At 41.2% G+C, this 22,418-nt stretch overlaps 1 protein-coding gene across 2 annotated transcripts; it reads right to left on the reverse strand.

The window, feature by feature from the left end:
• Positions 1-901: 901 nt before the first annotated feature.
• Positions 902-22,094, reverse strand: NSG1 (neuronal vesicle trafficking associated 1). 2 transcript variants are annotated; one of them, XM_009815393.2, is made up of 4 exons: positions 21,966-22,094; positions 18,125-18,241; positions 6,449-6,559; positions 902-1,102 (listed from the first exon to the last, which is right to left on the reverse strand). In XM_009815393.2, the coding sequence occupies exons 1-4, from the start codon at positions 22,092-22,094 to the stop codon at positions 902-904; spliced, it is 558 nt and encodes a 185-aa protein (XP_009813695.1). The 2 variants fall into 2 exon arrangements, with proteins under 2 accessions (XP_009813695.1, XP_059674090.1); XM_059818107.1 differs by lacking the exon at positions 18,125-18,241.
• Positions 22,095-22,418: the final 324 nt, after the last annotated feature.

A 22,418-nucleotide genomic window follows, 5' to 3' on the forward strand; every position in this document is an offset into this window, starting at 1 on the left:
GATATATTACTCCCTCCGTCATATCCAACAAATTACGTAGTGGACTACATCTACTGTGAATAGGCTTTCTGCCACTTAAGTATGATCAAAAGATGTCATTTCTCATTGGAACATCCTGAACTGTGTATTTTTTACACTATCCTCAACATCCATCACTAAAACTGTCTGTGTTTTTCCATAATGTCTATCTAGTTTGTGTTTCAGTGCTATCCTTACCAAGATGCTAAAGCCACAGTGGAAATGCAGTTAAATCCTGTTGACAGCAATAATAAAACACTGAGCATGCCTTGTTGCGGAGAACTTCATTATCACTTACAAATAAACAACAGTAAAGAAAATGTAAGACAAATGCTACCTGACAGTTTCTTTCTCCATACAAATCATTACATTATGCCCTTGTAATCAATGCTAACTATCATTCTTGCTTTAGCCAAAACTAAATATTAAATATAGCTTTCAGCTAAACAAGAGATCACTCTAGTTATGGCTGAGGTGTTTCAGTTTGCAAAATGACGACGAGTAAAAAAAATTCATACATAAAGTATCAGTTCAGACAACAGAACACATGATTTATCTAAGGTCTAAGCCCTGAAAATCTGGCGAAGAAATCTGTCAGTATCCAATAAACTGCAAGAACATATCTAACATTGGATTTTTTTTTTAACATTGAAAATGGTGTCAAAGCTCTAAAGCAATGCTGATATGCACCTCATTTTATGCCCATGAATGTTCTGCAGCAAGTTTCTGTTCTGTTTTTTGCAAAGCAGTATCAGCAAACAGAAGCAATTGCACCATAAACATGAGTAACCTCTAAATTATCCATAATTATATTTAATGAAAAGTTCCTTAAAGTCCCTTAGTTACCTTCAAATGACATAGTGTTAATAATTAGCATATCATACTAAGCTGATTTTTCAGCAGCTTCAGTCTCCTGTTCAGATAGTTTCTCTTCTGACAGTACTGTCATCCACGGGGACACTGAGCGTGTGATGGTTTGTTTGGCCAGATTGTAGTGGTTTATGACTGTGTAAAATTTCCCTCGAGCACTGGAGTCTTGTTCAGAGTAGTAGTTTTCCAACCCAGCTGGAATGCATTGATTATTCTGAAAAGAAAATCCATCACTTAGATTACAGATACAGTCCCCCACACACCAAAAGTAAGTTAGTTTTCTTTTCTCTTCCTTTTAGTCTAAGCCAACATTCACTTTCTGGGAGTCAAGATGCAACATACAGCAATTAGCTACAGTGTTGGCCTACCGTGTTCAAAATGCTCTTTCCTGCAATCCTTAAAACTACTCGTGCATTTGCCAGGAAGACCAGTCTGGGTTTATATGCCAGAATAATTAACATACAAGAAACACATTTGCCTAAAATTATTTTTAAAAGTACTCAAATCTCTCGTTCCAGCCATATCTTGCCATTTTTTCCTCCCCACCTAGTTCCAACTGTTTGGTCTACAATTACAGATGTCTGTATCCTACCGTTAGATTAGCTTCAGGCATTTTAATACTGTGTTTTCAGTCTGAGGGACAGAAACTAATACAGATATTGGTGCCAAGGTATGAACAGTTTTATAGCCCAGTAAATAAGACATACAGGGAAAACATTGTGGGTGGCCAAGCTTATGTGCAAGCATCTACACACATACAAAATGCTTCACTCTTGATTGTCAGAAAGATGTTGCCAACAGCAGACTTTTAAAAAGCTATCTTTCGCTGTGGGACATTATTTTATTTCCCAGAAGCCTAAGAGCACTACACAGAAACTGCTAGATGCTCACAGCTTTTGAAAGTGAAACACCTGATTTTTAGAGAGTTAAATACAAAGTAGGATCCAAACTTCGCTGTCATCTTAAAAACCAAAGTGAATGTGCACGTGCAGTGCATTAGTCAGCAGGTATCATCTAGCAACCGTTCCAGTGATGATGCAGTAAAAGCCTACGAAGCAGCTAGTTACACTGAAGGACAACATGACTTAGACATATCCTCTGATCCCCAGGTTTTGCTCCAGAAGGTCCGGGGTCTCTCCGTGGGTCCTCTTGTCGTATCTGCCAGTCCAGGCAGTCTTGCCTGATACCTCAGAGTGCCTGATACCTCAGAGTGTTGGGGCAGTCATCTGGGCAACTGAATTGACCCTCTAAAATGTAAGCTACGAGTAGCTTCAGCTTGAGGAAAAATAAGTTTAATAATTTGTACTCTGACTGTTTTAAAAAGAAACAGGCTGTTCGGTCTTCCTGCTTCTAGCACCGGAAGACTAATATTTATACTACTACAGCACAGCAACTTTGAACTGCTACTGTTCTAACAGAACTTGGCAAACGAAACTTAATATTGGAAATTCCTGAGCACAAAAACACATGCAAAAATGTCATGGTTTTTAGGACCAGATGCTATCTCGAATGTGTCCACAGTTACTTTTCGGTTGACACTTGGCCTTACTAAAAAAAGAGAAGTGGCATAAATAAGCACCAGTAACAACAGTTTCAAATGGTTCAAATCAGAAAGCACAAAATGGTTGGGGGAAAGATCCAGCAGAGAGTCTTGGCTTAATATAAATTTTGCATCTTAAAAATGTTAGAGTGAAAAAAAGCATCAAAAGGTATGAAAGAAAAAAGCAAGACTTGCCAAAACAACAGGCCTACAGGTAGCCTTGCGAACCTGCCTGCCCCCAATGAATGCAATCTTGTGGCAGATTTGACTGCTGAAAGAAGACTCGCTGTCACAAGACTAACAGCCCTCCCACGGAGTTAACACCTCACCGGTTCTGACCTGCAGGTGCGACAGAAGCCTTGATGTGTGTCAGACTCTCAACAGCACTCCCAAGTTACCACATCCACCCAGGTTCAGTTTATTTGTTATCTCTTGTTAAGGTAGCAGCCAGGGCAAATCTTCCCTCACAGTTTTGTTTGAAGTAGCACTACAAAGCAGATGCGATTTAACCCTGGCTAAGCAGACGCTTGTGCCTATTCAGCACTGTTTAAGTCAACAGATATTTCCCCATGGTCATAATCATCGTATCTGCCAGCTGCAAGACTGGGACCTAGATTTATAAAAAAAAAAAGTAATAATCCAGGACAACTCTGGACGAAAGCTCTTTGATACGCATGTTCACCTACATCAACCGTGCCATCTTCTAGAAGCATTATCCATGCTTTATCTGGCGTAACTGACACTACTTCTGATGTGAAAAAATGGCTAAGAAGTATGTAGACACAGACATCTCTGGAGTGATTACTTCACCCAGTCATGGGATGTAGTCACAATTCTAACTATTTAAAATGGGGGAAGGAACACAATCCGTTGATCTAATGAAATCTGCCAGGGAAGTTCAAGCACATATAATTATCAGTGCTGAAGACAAGCCAAGATTACTGCCAGTCTAAAAAAAAAAAATGCCACAGAATCCTTTGTTGCCTTTAGAAGCAATTTGCTTTGTAACAGGCAAAATGACTCAGTAATGTTGGGTTTTGTAGTCACAAACATGCACAACATCTGACAGAAGAGCCTAAAGAAACACACAGCAGAGTTTCCATCTTGACTGTATTTTTGCTCCCAGGATTTTGTGCTTCTAGAAGAGACGGGAAAAACAGCCCCTTTTACTCACTGCTCTTTGCGCACTGCCCAAGGACAGCCCCCTTTCCTTAGCTCCTAATCAAGGCAAGCCATGCAGCACTCGGGAATGACTGAGCGATGGAAACTGGTGCCAATTCTCATCCTGCTGCTCGCCCGAGACCTTCAGCTTATGCAGGACATTTCTCTCCCTCCTTTTTATTTGTTTCTGTGGTTCCCAGGTTAGAGGAGTAATAAGGAAGGCCATGAGAAACTGGGATTCTCCAGAGGGAGGTGCCAGTCTCTTGTTTCTTTCGCAACTCTTCTATTTCAGAAATCAGTTACGGGTTCAGGCCTTTGATGCCAGAGAAAATCCTGGTTGCCAGTCTGTATCTGGCTGTATTAAGATGACTCCTTTTGTTCCTTTGACGTAAAGACCCCAGTGGTATTCACTTATAAATAGTATCTTCTGTCACATTAACTTTGCTGGATCTGTAATTCCAAACTTAATAGATGATGGTGTTGTCTTTAATGCACTGAAATTACTTTGCTGTACTGTCCATGAGTCTGACAGAACGCAGGTGCCTTGGCAAGGAAAGCTAAAGGGTAACAAGATGCAGCATGGAGCATACTGAAGCCCTGGAGAAATTCCTCCAGGATGAAAGTGCACTCAGGTCTTTGAGGAAAACTCCGGTGAGCCTCACCAACAGCCAGTAAAGAGTGCTTCAGAGGACTGATCTGCACCCCAGCAGTATTAGGGCTGTGTCAGAAAGCTTGAGCAAGCACAGAATTGAGGCTCAAGCAGTTTAAGATTGCTGTACAAAGGAAAATAAGCAACTTTTTAAGCACACCTTCAAGCCCTGGATGTGTAGGACAGCAGAAAGGCTGAAAACACCGAGAGCTCTGGGACTGCTCCATGTATGAAAGCATCAAAGCAGAGACACATGAGTCCGACTCACAGCTGTGGTAGCTCAGCCTTTATGCAGATTCCCACAGTACTAGGCTTCCTGAGGCAGGAGACACCTTTGCCTTTAACCAGGAAATCACATCAGCATCCCAAGCCTGGGGACATCCAGGCCAGAGAATGTTCTTGAGTCCACCTGAAGCACAAAGCCAGCCCACAGAGACACTGGTCACAGGGTGACAGACTTCAACTCTCTTAGGAAATCTGTGCCAAGCTATGCCATGCCATATTATGGACTCTCCCAAAAAAAGATGCGAAGACAATAAATACAAATTCATGTCAACACTGGTAGTTTCAGGCCTTGTGTCATTCGCTAATGTGCTTATCCTGTAAAACTCCTAAGAGTTATATGACCAAAGATGCTGTGTCTCCTGGCATGATGCCATCAAGCAGCTAAGAAACAGCCTCCACAAAACCCAACAGTGGGAGAGTAATAGTAACGCCGCTCTGTGTAGGTGTTGCACCTTAAAAACAAAGCATGAGCTATGGGACGTTCTGCCCAACCTCTGTTTCAAACACAGGGAGGGCCCTAAGGGGAGAAACCCAACCAGATTCTGTTCATAGTACAACTGAAATATAGCTAAGAATCCATTCTCCTCTTAAATGTTTGCGACACTAGGAAGAAAAGACAAAAGAAGCTGGAAGGCTGCAACTCAAAGGAAGGGACAACATGGTATAAAAGCAGCAGGCCATTACGAGCCTTACGACAGGAGCACGTAACTAGCCATTCCTGTCAAGTCAGGATCACATCAAGATAGGCTCAGTAGGAACATACGGTCCATATTCCAAATTGCTCAAACCCAAAACAAAGCTTAGGAAAAAAAGGCTATCATCCCATGAGACATGAGCACAGCAGGGTTTCGGTGCTTGTCTGAGACAACACAAAAAAAACAACAGCAGAACCGAAAGCTGGATCTCCTGAGTTACAGGCAAATATTCTAACCACAGTATCTCTTGCCCTCAAACCAAGGAAAAGCAGTAACCTAACACTGAATGCTTGGAGCCAAGTTAATCCTGCAGGGCATCACTAACTTCGGACTAGATTCTTGTAAGATATTTATGTGCCTGAAGTGACAGAATCAGAAGTCCTGAACAGGATTGTCAAGGAGTGCTGAGGCAGCCATTCCTTCTTAAATCCTTTTGAAGAACATACTAGGTACCCATTTGATTCATTACGTGACTAAATATTCTTAAAAAATTAGAGGGAAGAATGCCATCATCACTGCTACTTTTCTTATCTAATTACAGCCAAGTTTAACACTGCTAAATTTACCACTGAGAAGTCAATGTTACCTTTCTGACTTTCAGCCCAGGTCATAGCTGAGGAGCCAGCACTATCATCTCGAAAGTGAGGCCCCAGCCTCCCTTTCGGTCAGCACCAGTATTTTTTCCAATAAATGTGTTTTCCCTTTTTTTTTGCATCACTTTTGGCCTGTGGCAGTAGGGCTCGGAGGTCACTGTTCTAGAACAGTAAGTTCTTTCTACAAAAATAACCCTAAGGTAACTCTGCTACTCTTAATGAGAACATCACACTACTGTTTCTTTGACACATATTCCAGAGTCATTATTTTTCTCCAGGTTTTATCATTCTCTTCTTTACTACGACACATGAACATGCAACGTTAAACCATATGACCCAATAAATGAGGGCTTTGTCCAGACAACTGCAGATGAAGTAGGTTTGAAGGACACTGGTTTGGGGATTTTTGCTGCATTTTCAATGTTGAAAGCATTAGCAAAATAACATTATGAAAATTGTGCAACAGTACAACCTCAATTATAAGTTAAGCAGAAAGAAATAGCAGGAAGCACACTAACCTTTGAGAACAAAGACAAGTTTCTATGTAATACAGCATGACTTAATCAAGGTTATGCAGAAAACAACACAGAGAATATTACATACTCTCCTATTTTTCTAGAACATGTACGCAATTTACCTTGAAAACAAATCCTTCTGGACAGGTATGATCATACTTGTAAACCTTGTAGACTACCAGAAATACAACACACGTTAAGAATGCAAGGGCAAAAAGGACCAGCACAGTTACCTGTAAAGAAAAATAAAACATGCTTATGTTATTAATGCACTGCTTATTATGCTGCTGTTTGTTACTGTAGGCAGCAGGAGTGAGCTATGAATGCACTTTACAGTAAAATCAATGAAAGGATAAAAACAGCTTCTTAATTATTAAGGGAGAACAGGGAAGCAGCACATAAGTGCTTGTACCTCCCCCTTCTCAGAGAAGAAAGCGGATGATCTGGTCAGTGGCCAGTTGCCTCTGTACTGCAAGGCTTTTTTGGTTGCATTTCTGTCCGGTGCACACATGAGGCCAGAAGGACACATTAAGGTAGCCTGGTCTGCTGCTTTTTCAGTGTTTGCATAATGTAAATATAAGTATAATTTACATCAGCTGGTAAGCATGTTTGTTTTCCCTGTGCCTGTCCAAGAATGGAGTCAGGTGACAGTAAGTCAGCACAGGTATCATCCAAATACAAAGGTGACTCTAGCAGGGCAAGGAGGAAGTAATGTCTGCCCTCCCTTGTTAGCATGAGAGTTTCTTGCACGTGGTATGAATGTATGGATAGTTACACCGGTAGTCTGCATGCTTGGTTGCTCAATGCTTCTTAATTTATAGGTTCAAACAGTACTTCATCACAGAGACTGTACAGGAGTAGCCCACTGCCAGATCCGTAAGGGAATACACCATGTTCAACATAGGGCTAGCCTCAAGGAGTTCTGTTGCACCTCTTTCCATGAGAAGCCGTTGCAGACTGCTTCACATGGCACTGACTTTTCACCATGTCCTTAAGTACCCTTCTGGTCCTGAATTTGGGCTGGAGGAAAATCCCAGACACACCTTAAGTTGAATCTGAAATCAGTGTCAGTATCAAGCTAACCTTTCCCAGGAATAAAGTCCGAGCAGCTGGAGACCAACAGCCTTTTAGGTGAGACGGGAAACAGAACTACCTCTAGAATTACCTCACCCATTGACAAGAGAAAGCACAAGACTTTGGCCTAGCAGTTACACTGCAAAGCTCCCTAATTCAGACCCATTTTTGTGGAAGGTGTGAGCTGAGCAAATAGCATTCATTGCCTGGGAGAGTGTCCCAGATGTGTGTTATTATTCTAAAGCTTCTACTGATAGACAAATGAGTAGCTCAAGGAGATTACAGGGTAAGAGTGGTTAGGCTTTTTTTTCTGGTAAGTTAGAAAGAAGCCAGGATGTGCTACAGCATTAAGAAACAGTAATAAACAGAAACAAATAAGATTATGTGATTAATTAATTAAAACAAAGTATAATATGATCTAAATTTTAAACAAAGACGAGTAAGCCAGCTATATACACCTCCTAAAAAAAGAACTTGGCGCATCAGGGTCAATTATGCAAACAAGAATAATCTGGTATTTGAGAAAGCACCAAAAAAAAATTGTAGCTTTGCCTCTTAGTAAAAAAACCCACCACACACTCCCTTTTTGATAAACCCCAGAACTAATAGGATTTGCAACACTGCAAACTGCGTGTGGCAGTGGGACTAGTACACTGAAGGACTGAGATGAACTTTTAGGGACTTCTCATGCTGGGGAAGCGAACTTCACCATGGGCAGACAACAGCTAGCACTAAATTTCCCAGCTGAAACTAGGCTGGGGAGTATCATGTGCTGCTGAAGCCAAGGATTTTATAAGGGCTTTTAACAAACAGAGAATAAGCAAAAAAAGGAGGGCCGGAGGAGAGGCAGGGAGAACTGCAGATCAGAAAGTAATTTAACAGAAGAAAATTAATGTAACAATGCCAAACAAAATGAGACATGGAGCAAAGGATCTTTCTAGTTAATAGCAATGTCTTCAGTTTCTCTGAACACTCACTGGATTACCAAAAAAAAAAAAAAAAAAATCATCTTCTTAATCACCCTCCGAAAACCTCACACTGATATCAATTTTCAAATCCAGTTAGTCTTTCCCTAAGTTTATTATGTGCTTGCATACACAAAGGTTAACATGGATAGATCACTCTGTCTTGCCAACCTCGCGTTTTCTGCTCACATGTCCCATGTCTCAGTATGTCCTGCATGAATCAAAGAGATAAAGCACATTTTCCTTTCTGGTCATTCTCTGTGGCCCAGTTTAATAACGACCAACACAACCCACCCATTCCTGGCCAATCCATGCCCTAGCTCAGCCCTTCTCATGTGTTTCTCATCAGGCCTCTCCCTTTTTTCTTCTACGGTTTGGAGCCCCTTCCCCTGTTTCCTCAGCCATCCCACCCACACACAGGTACAAGGCCCTTCACCCCCTGGCTTGGCCCAAACCTCGCATCCCATCTACTAGTGTTTTCCCCTCCCCACAACTGTAATGAGCCTTATTCTCTGTTCTCCCCCAAAAATTCTCCTTGCACTCCAGGCTCTAGAAAAACTGACCTTTCTCCCCTAAGCTTGCAGTTCCCACTTGGGGCTCTTTGTCCTACCTCCCTAACACCTTGCTCGTATCTCTAAGTCCCACACACTGCCTATGTCACACTGTACTCACATGCAGATGCCCAGGGTTCACCTGCCCCACCAGGCCAAGGGGCCTGAACCATGCCTGGGCCCCAAAGCAGGTCCACAGCCCCGTCTGCCTGTGGGGCCATGGGCCCAAGGCCTTCTTCCCCAAGTGAGCTCCAGCTGCTGCTGGGCAGCATGGGAAGATGAGGAACCAGAAAGGAGGGAGCACTCCTCACCCAGCCCAGCAGCTCTACAACACACACATTGCCTGGTCCAAGTCACAGGTATTGGGTCACTCACTTCCCACTGACTCAAAGTGTGTTACACTGTTCCTTTTGCTCTGACAGTCACTGCTCTATCCCTTAGAGAAGAAACAGGAAAGAGAGACTAGAAGGTGGGGATAGAAAAGATAAAATCCAGATGGGATTATTGCTGAGGCTTCCCATGCCCTACAAGATATATTCCACACAGCCTTCAAGAAAGGCTGCTCTCTCTAGGAGCACAGGCTTGTGACATGGGACACGGACACCAAGCTGAACAACTGCTATGGTATGGACTGATTCAGCTCACATTTGTCTCCTCCATGGATAGGAGTAAACAGTTTAAAATGCTTTAAAAAATATTCTCAAGTCTCAAAGCATTTTAACCATATTCCCTGGCCATTCTACTAGCAAGGAATAATATAATTACAACTTTATTTCCCAGTCGTAACCATTTTGACATGCAGATGAGGACTCGGGAACATACTGTAAAGCTAACAAGCTATTTTGTAATTGAGACCAAATATTAGACAATAGAAAAATATTTGTATTTCCACAATCACTGCAGAATCACTCTCTCCAAGGCTCTGAAACTGTTTTGGAAAGTAATTATGTTTTTTGAAAGAGGTCAAAAGCCCAGCGTTGCGGATTGCTGGAGCCTGGCAAGTTGCAGAGCCACAGCCTCAGGGCTGAAACAGCTGAAACAGCATTTACCTGTTTACCAATCTACACAGAGCTCAGTTTTCACTGCTCGTACAAGTCACGTCCAGCATGGTTCTTCCATTGCCACACAGTAAGCCACCAGGAAGAGCTCTCAGGGCTCCTCGTTCATAATTCTCAAGGAATCTTTCTCTCTCACTTACTGTATTTCCTAATGTTATTAATTTTGGTATTAATATGTAAATTTTTACTTTCATTATCTCCAATAATTTGCAATCACACTCCATTTGCAAATCCCTAATGAAGTAAGCTCTTGTCTCCTTCCTATTAGAAGAGACGCTCCCTTCTCTTACCATCCTTCAGGATACGAATAACTTCTATTTAAGTAAAGGACAGTCACACATGCAAGCGACACAGATGGACAGAAATCCATCACTGGATTCCAAGGTGTTCACAATCACCTGTTAATCCAATGCACTTCTCCCTTATAAATTGAAAATCCTTCTCTTCCTTCTAACCGCCTTTTTCCTTCACTCTCATAATAACCCACCACTGATGGTCCACAATTGCCAGATCCCCAGGTTCACCTCTGAGCCTCAGGCAGGCAGCTTCTCTCCCCTCCCAGTAGCACAGCGGGACCCTACCTCCCTGCCTCACCTTCTGAGCCCTCTCCTCCCAGATGCCTTTCAGAAATAAAAGCATGGAGAGAGGGAAGGCGACAAGCTGCTCTTTAGACCACAAGTGCTACCAAAGCTGTCATTTTATTGCCTTCTTCCACAGCAACTTTGCACACTCGCTATAAACTAAAGGAAAGTTATTCTCTTCTTCCTACCAGGGCACTAGCAGCAACTTGCCCTCTTCCTCCGTTCAAGGTAGGAGAGGATGCAATGCATGAGCAAGCACCGCTCCCTCTCTTCTAGAAGGAAATCTTGAATCTCTTCTCCTTGTGGTAGCCAGCTGGCTGAGTGCAGGACCCCACACAGTGGGAGCAGGAGTCTTCTGAATTACTATGATCATTCACCGCCATGTACATCCTACAGACCTCCAAGGTGCCTGTCACACCACACTAGTGATGGGCTTTTAAAGTACTTTTTATGAAATAACTACAAAATAGCACATGCAACCGTTTCTTTTAACCAGGAACTCAAAGTGTGGTTTTGTTTTCATCTTGAGAGTGTCCTTTAAAGTTGGTGTTAAGGGGATCTGGCAGCAAAACTATGTGAACAGAAAAGATGACAAGGTATTATGTATGTGGCAGGTTTTTTTAATAGATTGTAAGTGAAGAACAGAAGAAGGACAACGTCTAGCCAGAAGCCATTACAGTAATCAAAATGAGAGATGACTAATGAATGAACTAAGTGTACCCACAGCCTTCAGACTGTAAGCATTTAGCCAAACAAATGAAACTCACCAAATCTGACAACTACACTAACATGTAAACAGCTCATGATAAGGCCTTACCATCAAGATCTGCTAGATCTTCCCAATCAGTCCAACCTACTGTGCTACAGCTGCAAAACACTGCAAGCTGTATTTTCTCTGCCTGGCTACTGCAGTCTCCTCCTTCCTCACTTCGCTAACATTTATTGTGTTCCCTTTTTAATCAAGCCAGAATATTACAGCAAAATTCATCAATTGCACCAACTGTGCCTGCTTCTCTTCACACCCCTTCCTGGCTCCTGTCCCTTTTGAACAAATTACAAGCCATGTTTCAAGGCATGCAGAAGTCTGCCCCTTTTGCTCCTCTTCACTCTACCTCCTTCCATTTCGCCTGTATCCCACTGTCCCACTAAAGCCTAAGTGCCATCTGTTTTCCCTCTGCCTTCACCTCCACCTTTCTCGTCATGCCTCCTCCTCTTGGCTGAAATTCTTTCATTAACCCACTCTTACTGTGCTGGTTTGCACCACCTTCCTTCATACTTTTCCTTCCACCATGCACCTTTCAGCATACAAACTCACCTAGGAACATTCCTGTTATTATGAGAAGTGGAACTAGAAAGACATGCAGTAATTTTCAGTGCTCAATCACTGGCACTTGGGACACATCTCATCTCTGCTCTACATCTATGCATTATCTATTTCAATTGCAGCCTCTTGGGAACACAACTTTCATTTCTGATTTTTCTGTAAAGTGCTAGGCACAGACTTGGTGCTAGCACCAAACAAAAAGAGTGAAGATATACATTTACAGAGCACCTTTCATCTGAGGTGATTTACAACCAATTTATGCTTTGCTCACCACTGAAATGCAAAGCCCTCTGGGATGAAATACAGCAACGCTGTACAGCCATTTAGGACCGGAAATTAATATTATTGCTATCCAATTTAAACTGCAAGAGAATTTTAGGCAGGCAGACTGTAATTACAATAGATTGCATCTGGCTGCATCCCACAGACTAAAATTCGTAAAACATCACATTGACTTCCCTGCAAATTGCCATGACCTCCATTTCACCTCTGTCCACTAAAATCCTGCATCTCCAGCATTTGGTGTTAGAGAACAGCAAAATCAGCTCTCCACTTCCCCTAACATTCCTCTTCTCCAAAATTATTTTCTTGTTTGCTATAACCTGGGCCTCTCCCTAGAAGTTTACATGAAAGATGCATCTGAAACAATGCACTTAAGGAATAAGAAATGTTCAATTTGAAGTAAATGACAACATGAAAGAAAAAAAGGAACATTCACATCTATACATGCAACATTTGATTCATATTCATGTACAGAGCAATCCAAATTATACAAAACAACTTGGTACAATTTCCCATACTTGCTATGGGAATATATAGACATATACAAGATGACCCGTGCCTCAAAAGACAACAAGGTGCCTCATTTCAGAAGAGTGTTTCTAACATCACATGTCACGTTTAGCTGTATGACTGGTATCTATCTATTAAACTCAACTTCTTCACCAGAACATTCCCACCAAACCTTTGAGCTCAAAGAGGATGATAGTCTTGGGGTAGAAGGATGATAGTCTTGGGGTAGACTGTACAAAAAGGCAGAAGAAATCAAAAGACTGTCCTCAAACAGAGATGACAAAGAGGAAAGGAGAACTGGCTTGGATGCTTACCTGGAGATGACTGGGAGTAGCAGCAAGAAAGGCAGATAGATTCATGAAGGACAGTAACTGAAAAGAAGCTACAGACCCAGTGCTTATTAACAGCAGCAGTGCAAGACAACAGAACCAGCCTGCAAGGGAGTTGATTAACAAAACCTGAGGGAGATACGGTTAGACAAAAACAGGTTAACAAGGCAGTGGCCTTGAGAGTCTAGCCCTGTGGCTTAACACAGCTGTTCACAACTGTGTTCTCATCATCTTCCCCCACATGGCACCATATATTAGTTTCTTAACTACAAAAGATCTGAGGAAGCACTTCAAGAAACCCTGTGGCCCTGAGATAAGAACCTTGTTACCTTCCCATACAAACCTAGAACATATTACTGGGGCCAGGAGAAAGGCTGGAAAAGGTTACTACAGAAGAGGAAAGGCTATGTAAGTGTTACATCTGGAGAGACCCAAAACATCTTCTGTGTCACCAGTGTCTCTGGTTCTGCTCCAAGAAAAGGATTTCTAATGGATACAATGGCAGAGGACACCTGACTTAGACCAGGAGAGCTGCTGTTAGGCATCCACTTTACCTAAATCTTCCAGCTCTGCCTGTAAAAAAAAATTCCTTTTGGCCAAAAATTTAGCAGGAGGATTGTCAATGTCATATCAGGGAATTATCACACATTTGAAGTGGAAAAATTACAGTTGCCATACAGTGCCTTTACTTATATCGTTTTAAAATAGCAGTTACATTGAAAGAAGTATCTCCTTTATTTTTCTTGCTTGAAGTAATAAAAGAAAAATTCAAAGCCTGCCAAATGCTTATACTTGTGAGCAACTTTAATCCTGCGAGTAGTTCTCCTGAAGAAAACAGATCTACTCATGGCAGTAAGTACCTGTCACTCTTCCAGCACTAAGTGAAAGACACAGAATATACTTAAGGAAATGAGATCCTGTACAGGAATCAGCTGACATCTTGTGCACCTAACAGACTTTTGAAGTGGAAGCAAAGAGCTACTCAACCCACAGAGTAATCACACAGAAATCAACAGAAAAATATTTTCCTTGTCTGTGATTATTTTTGCAGCAATAACCATCATCAGTATTACTAAGAACAACAGGTAAAAAAAGTCTTGAGGCAGAACCATGTTTTAAAGGATGCCCCCTTAAGACAGATCAAAAATGGAGTATTTAAATATGTTACATACATTTTTCAGTCTTAAAATGACCAAGCAAAACTGCGAGAACTGATTTTGAAAGGAAGTCTTGATTCCTCTTCCATAACCCCATGCAAACATTTCAGCAACTGCTTGCTACTTGATAGTACATGGCTTGCACCATATGGTCTTACCACAGAAATAAGCTTGAGGCTTTGGCTCTGCAGTTAGATGTATCTAGACATGTCAAGGATAAAGTCTGAAGAATTGAACTGCCTTTGAATAGAACCAAATGGTTTAAGGCATACCACAGCTTGCGTTTAAGGGCTTGAAATTTATTGGGAAACACAAGTGTTTGCTTTCGAAATACTTCTGAATGTTCTTTATTCAGGTTTCCCCAAAGACAGAAAAAAATCTCATGCTTTGATACAACAAAAATTATTTTAAATTGGTGTGTTTGTGCACAACTGTCAATTGTAGCCCGAGTCAATGGGTGCCACAACAGACATCCCACTACAAAATCCAACTGGAGTTTGTAAAAACACTGCTCTGCCAATAAGGGAGGCAAAGGTTTGGCATTGGTTAACTGGTACCATCAATTTTCTCATGCAATAGCTTCCTCCTATGTCCCAATTCATGACACTCCTTTGAAATGACATTTCCAGCCACGTTGTGTTATTCTGTACAGCAGACAATTTACAGGAGAGAAAAATCTGCCTCGTTCAAAGTTGCTTTCTAAATGTGAAGGACCAACTCCCCACATTAGCCTACACTGTTCAAACAACAAAAGCAAGACTTCTATTTCTCAATGAAAAATAATCTTCAGTGAATAACCACATCTTCCTTGATGTGGTTAGTGCCATAAAACTAAATTAAGACGACAGGGTTCTCAGAACAGGAAGTCTACACATTCTTCTGACAGATTTTGATTTGAATTCAGAATGTGGCTTCATACAAGAAAATTATACTTGCAGTTTTCTTTGTAAACATTCTCAGCTCTGTTGTAATAACTGTGGTAATGTGGACTGAATGCAGAAAATACGTTTTATAATTTCTTCTTTGCCCAGCTGCTAAAACACCAAATGATCTACATGACACATGCACATGCCGGAGTTGCTTCATTTATTATGATGTATAATTTCTCAAGAAGAACAGCTTTAGATGATCTGCACTGCTGAATCCCAAACATGCAATCTGCTCTGTCCTTATTTAAGGAGTACATCTTAGAATACACATGTGAATTATTTGTAAATATAACTGACTTTTTTTATTTTTAGCACAACATTTGGGCTGTGTCTTGTGGCAAGCTTATGCATCGGTGATGTACAATATTAAAGTCATTAAAACAGCATCTGAAGCTTTTTTCATGAACACAAGCCAAAGTCAATATCCTACCAGTTAAATAATGCATTTCATAATTATAGCAAATATTTAATTTTCAAACAAATATCCTTTTGCTTTCTCAGAATCAACAGCAGCAGTTAACATGATGGTTCACAATTAATGAGGACCCAGGAGAAAACCTCACACAATCGGTACTTTTCATCTACATATTTATGAAATCTCATCAATTATTCATGTAATATTTACTACTGGGAGTGGTGAATATGACAATCATCTCTGCTGGAGAACCAGTCAGTTCTCCTTAAAGTGTTGCAAGGAGCACAATTCAATTCTAAAACTGTTATATAGAGATTAAGGGACAGTTTTAGGACCTGAATGTTCTGCATAACACTATTGTTTTCAATTAACTGAACCACAATTTTCCTAATTGATCAATGCCCACACTCTTCTAAAGAAGCCCAGACTTACAGCCACAGTGTGAATCACCCTGTAATTCCCAAGAGATACCAAATCTTACAGAAACCTCTCTCTCATGCAGTAGTTACCTAGCAGCAAAACCTAGCAACCCAGTAGCGTGAGATTAATCCCAGAGTGATCATCATAAAGTAGTATCTAAAAGACATTTTATTTAAGTATGCCATCCAAAGGTATATAAAAACGCAATGCAAAAATGCTCAGGCTTCTAACTGTTCAGCTATACTAATTAGAAAAGGCTACCCAACAGCACGACAAGCTATTTATTTGTTGTTCAGCGAGGTCTCATTTGCTCAGCAATCCTGACAAAGACAGAAAGAACCCAGATCTACAAAAAGAGATATGCAAAACGCTTAGATGTGACTAAGATATTCAAAACCCTTCGTTACCTACAATTTAATGTTTGAGCGATGAAATCCCTCAGTCCCTACAGCTAGTGGATAAGTGCAAAATTCCTCTGGTATAGGTTCTGCTGAGTTTCTTGGAACCAAAGTCCTAGCAGGGTACTCAAACTGAACACTTTCTCCCCCTTCTCTTCTACAATGTACTAAGCATTTTCACATCACCTTAGTGCGGCCAGGACATGCACAAAAAAGACAGCCAGACATAAGTCCTCCTTATTCTGAGCTGTCCATCTGCATCTTACCCAACACCACAGTGTGCACAACCCTCACCTGAGAGGAAGGTGATTACTCTCAAGGACTGATACTATGGTGCCAGGAGGAGAAAGAGAGAACATTAATCAGAATGTAGCATTTTCCCTGAGGGATGGGATGTCCTTGCTCCAAATCGGGGAATAGAAAAACCGGAACTAGGTTTCTTACCTCCTTAGTAAATCCCTGCCACACCCCGTAACATCTCTTATTAGCTCTCTGGGGTGGTTCCCCACACAGCTTACTGGGAACCTACATGCTTCACTGTATGGCTGAAGACTCTACCAGGTGACCTGCACTTAAAACATTTGCCCTGGCAACACTCTGCAAAGTTCCTTTGCAAATGTAGCCTAAAGCACCTAACCCCTCCTTGAGCCTTCACTTTCTTTGTTTAGCATGCTCCGATTCCACAAAAAGCTGTATATACCCTTCTGAAGGTAAGCTTGGGCCTGGGCAGCTTTTAGAACCACTGGTCAGGCACAGCTCCCGTGTTTTGTTCTTCAAATTACAGAGCTAGAATCTTTGGGTGTGCCCTAAAACTCCCATCATGCAAACAGAGGTTAGAAGTGTGCAATATGAACAGAATCCACATCTTTACTGAAAATCTGTCTTTTTCCCTCATACTAAACATTAGGCTTTCCAAATGTATTCGTACTTGTGCACTGAACAGCGTGGTTTCCTACTGTTTAAAAATGCTTTGGCATCATTGGGAAAGATGCCAAATTAACAGCACCGAAAAGCTGTAGTCTTCCTTTGTTAAGAGAATAGGTAGGAAAGCATGTGCTTAAGTGCCAACTTCCCTGCTTTGCTTTACTTACACAGAGCAAGAAAACCTATCTTCCATTGAGAAGGGGGAAACATAATTCAATCCTTGCACCAGTTAAGCTCTCAGCTTTCCTCTGGGACTAGTGGAGGGAGTAATAGGGGTGTGGACACTGAAAAGTAAATCCGAGTCAGGTTCTTGCTCAACTGCTATCTGCCAGTAACAGTCATCACCAGGCTGTAAGATACAATTGGACCAGGAAAACTGATAGCAAAGAGCTCTGGTATACATCCCTGAGCTGCCAAGTCATACATTTAACTACAAAAAAATACTTAATGGACTATGACAGTGCTTTTAAGAGAATGGTGTGGCCACAGTGAAAAGCAGTAAGCCGAAAAGAAAACAAATATTCTTGTGGTTCTTGTCCTTCAACACTAACAGGAGCTTTATCCATGCAATGAGAGCTACCTGCGTGCAGCCCACACACACCCTGGCCAGCCATATTCTGAAACCCACACACTGACAGAAGTGCCTTCTGAATTCATCTGCAAGAGAAGGATTACAAGCAGTAATGCTGCAAGATTTGCTTTTCCTTCTAATTGCTAAATACTGAACTATTTTAACATTGAATTTATTTTTCTCATGTCCAGCTATACCCACAACAGCCACTCTGTTAGTTATAGCCAGTTTTGACTATGATCAGCAATTGATTTTAAGCACTTCTGTAAGCACAACTGAGTCATTAACATCTTCAGATAGCACTGCTTACCTTAAATCTTTCTGAAACCCCTTCAGTGATGCTGATTGTGAATTCAGCTATTTTAGGAGTACGGAACTTGCCCTTCTTGCGATCAGGTTCATATTCTGTTTTCGTTTTGACCACAACCTTTAAAAAAAATTAAAAAACCCAAAAAGCTGTCAGCTGAAACTAGCCACAGGAATCTTACTTATTCATTAACTCTTCTTTTACCTGCTTACAAGCGCATCTAGTGCAATACTTCCCCACCACCACCACTTTGTGTAATTCTTCTTTGGAAGCCGTAGGCTGTTAGTTATTTTTCCTGTCATAGCAATCATCAACAAAATTATCTCTCAAAGTGGTTTTGATGGACCTACAGGAAGACTTGTTATACAACAGTTTCACAAATGTTCAATTTTTTCAGCTGTGGTGGTACTATGCTGCTATACTAGGTAAGCATGTACTTAGTTCATATCCAAATCATGAAACTTCGCACTTTGTATAGTTTAAAAATACCCACCTCCATTCACTTCAGGAGATGCCATCAATGGGATTTCAAACTGGAGACAAATAGGATGAGACCATTATTGAAGAGTGCCCACAGAAATCTAGCAGATGATGATGCCGCCAGTAGCCATATTCTTTGAAGGCAGGATTTTGAGTTTAAAAGAACTGAAGTGACCCATCTAGTTGCTATTCACTATGTGCTAGATAGACTATAGCTCTTCGCACTCTTAACATCTAACTTTTGAATTATCAGCTGCAATCAGCAAGATGCACACAAACCCTTGCGCTAATGAGCTTTCTTGAAACACCCAAGGCTCTTTAACTTCAGTTTATTCCTTGCTATGAGCTGTTGCCCCAAGCTACACAATTTAGCACCTTACCTGTATTCCTAAAATATTACTTACGTCAGTCGTCTCTCTAGTGCTCTCCTAGGCATTCTAATTGTACAAATTTTTCACATACCTAACCTATTTGCCTCATTTTTGTCTTCTACAATTTTTCAGGATCTTTTTTCTAAGCATCACTCTCAAGATAGGGTGCAGTTTAGCGTACTGACAGTACTATTAAGATTTACTCCATTTTCTCTGTTGTTCCAAAGAATAAATCACAGAATCACAGAATGGTTGGGTTGGAAGGGACCTTTAAGATCATCTAGTTCCAACCCCCCTGCCATGGGCAGGGACACCTTCCACTGGACCAGGTTGCTCAAAAGCCTCATCCAACCTGGCCCTGAACTCTTCCAGGGATGAGGCATCCACAACTTCTCTGGGCAACCTGTTCCAGTGTCTCACCACCCTCATGGTGAAGAATTTATTCCTTATATCTAACGTCAATCTACCCTATCTAGACTCTTTTAGACTTTTGGAACCAGATTCTATCTTTAGAGCAGCACATGGTATCAATAGCAACTACATTACTCTGAAATTAAGATTGTGACACTTACAGGTAGCCAGGCACTGAAATTAAAGCTTTGGGTTCCCCTCTCCTCACTTCCCTGAAATGTTATCTAGAATGTGTAACTGTACCTAGACTCAGTACCACAAAGCTTATTAGACACGTCTACAGCATTACACATATATGTGCAGGACATAGGTTTAGAAACTACTTTACCTTTTTTCAGCTACAATTCATAAGATAATAATTATTAACTATTTAACAACTGCCCAACAGCATCACGCAAGTAAACTGACTGAAGTTTTTTTGAATGCTTTTTAACATTTTACTTCCCTTCCTCCCCCTTTATGTTGCATAATCTCAGGCAACTCAAATCACATTCAGCAGATGCTGAACATACAGTTCTATCTGCTTGGTTATGTAATGTCTTCTTTTATTTAACATACCTAAATATGAATTTAAGTAAGTTCATCCCTTTAATTTAGAAGTTGTCAAAATCATCAAATTCTTAGCGCTCTAGTCACTACTGTTCAAGAAGTTATGCTTCACTGCCATACTGGAGCCTTGTAAGTGAATAATAAGCATAGATATATGAAATACATACTCCTATTCATTACACGAGTGTCTTCGGACCTCAGAATTTGATCTGTTTGTCAATCTTTACTTAATACTGTCTTTTTTCACATCAGTTGCTCTACTACTGCCTTTGAGTCGGTAGCAACCAGTAAAGACACACTGACATGATGAACCAGACAGTCACAGAAGGAAGCCAGTAGGACCAATAAATACATGGTTTTTGTTTTTTCCCCTGTATGTTCGCAAAAGGAAAGAAAAGCTAATATACAAATAGACACTGGAAAGAGTAAAAGAGCCAAATCATCCTTTATTTAAGCTTCTAGCCTAGTTGTACATTTGCTTTTGTTCAAAGCAAACATTGTGAAGGTGGGAGGAGTTCTGCCCCATTCTAGTAGGAGCAATCAGCCTGGCACAGAACCTCCTGGGTTCACTACAGAGGCTCCCCTCAGGTTAAACCTATTACCATACAGGTCCCTAGTTGAGACTTCTGCTTAGCAGTGCAGTAACATAACAAATTCCTTTAGACATTGGTCCTTGGTTATCGGTTATATCCAGTCACCAGTTGGCAGGCATATCAGACACAGTAAGACTTAACTTGTTTTAAAGCCTTAGGGTGCAATTTTGTCCTCAGTTACAAGATTTACACCCATGTAACCCAGGGCAGAAAATGGACCCTCAGGCTCTCTTAACAGCTGTTATGGCTTACTGCATTTATGCCTGGCAACTGGTCACCACACACACAACACAGAATGATGTTGATAGCAATTAAAATGCTGCTCACAAATTTATTTGTATTGCCTACAAGGAACACTCTACCGAGGCAAATTTCACAAGCTAAAATTCTTTACCCCAAGATGAGATTATGTGAATTTTTTTGAGCTACGAGGAACATACAGCTATCAGTTTATATAGAGGTAGCATTGAGCTCGTGGAAGACACAGTGCCGAAAATAGAAATCAGCATTAAGATATTAGTGACAATTTCCCAGTTAAATTTTGTATTTTTCAAAGACCGCAAAGCTTTTTTGCCAGATGCACATGTGAGAAATGTGCAAGTAAGTATCCTACTAATACAGGATACTGAAATACCTGAAAAAGTATCTTACTACTGTATGCCTTACCCATAGTAACACTTACTGAATTCTTTATTGTGAGGAGAATAAACGTATTTACAGACTATTACATCACCTTGCTAAATCCTTGAAATTAAATCCTTAGTAATCAAGCCATGTAATGAGGAATGCAGGATGCACACTTCCCTTCCAACCTGTACGCAGCACATTGGACTGTCCCCTTCCAGCTACGGAGCATCTGAACCACCTATTTGGAGCGGTTTGAACCAAATAAGTTGCCAAGGAGAAAACTCAATGGCCTGTTATCATCTCATTATTTCAGCTTGTCTGGGGCTAGCATTAATTTCCTACTGAAGCACAGAAGGAACATGGCCAGTCCGCCCATGCACATCTTGCAGAGAAATAAAGCAGTGCTTTATCCCCCCATTAGGGGGGCATTTTCTGGACAGAGAAAATTCATGTCGTTCACAGAGAATACATAGTATCTTCCAGATACAAAAAAGAAAGATACAGAATAGGAAGGGCTACAACAATACAGCACAGAGAAGCTTGCGTTTGTATGTTTATATATTTCATACAGCAGCACTGAAATCTCTGCATGCTTATTGTTAATATTCCCCACTAGTTTATAATGTAAATCAGTACTACTGGGTTTTCATTAGCTTAATTGTTAATTTTTTTCCCTAGAGGGACCCAGCATTCCTTAAAACATCCCGTATTACTTGACATTTCTAAGCTGCTCATTACACGTAACCTATTCTTTTGTTGTTTGCCTGAGATTTGGGTGTGATTCTCCAGGGTGGAAACTAAAGCCTACTGTACCTTATCAGGAGGTGGGAACTGGAGCTGATTGACATCCAGGGGTGTGATCAGGGGGATGGTGTCAAATCCATCCTCCAAAAGAGGCTGCTTTGTGCTCTTCTCGCTGAAATTATTCCCCAGTTTCACCATTCTTCCAGGATAGAGGGACTTTCTGCTGGCACACACAGGCACACACGCACAGAAATGCAAAATGTCAGAAACTCGGGACGCTCCAGACCTTTCCCCAGCCCCCGAAGAATCCGAAATAACTTAAGGAAAAAAAAAAAAAAATTGCGCGTTGGTCGCTGTGACTCGGTTACATTTTGGCGTTTTGGGGGGCAAGAACAATGGCCAGCGCTTTTATTGTCAAAGTCAAAAAACAAAAAGCCCCCCCAAAAACCAAAAGCCCCCCAAAATACCCGACACGTTAGCCTGATCCGAGCGATGACCTCCCGCACGGCCCCGTTGCGGCAT

Source organism: Gavia stellata, chromosome 5 (assembly GCF_030936135.1).
Source record: "Gavia stellata isolate bGavSte3 chromosome 5, bGavSte3.hap2, whole genome shotgun sequence".
NCBI classification, from domain to species: Eukaryota; Metazoa; Chordata; class Aves; order Gaviiformes; family Gaviidae; genus Gavia; species Gavia stellata.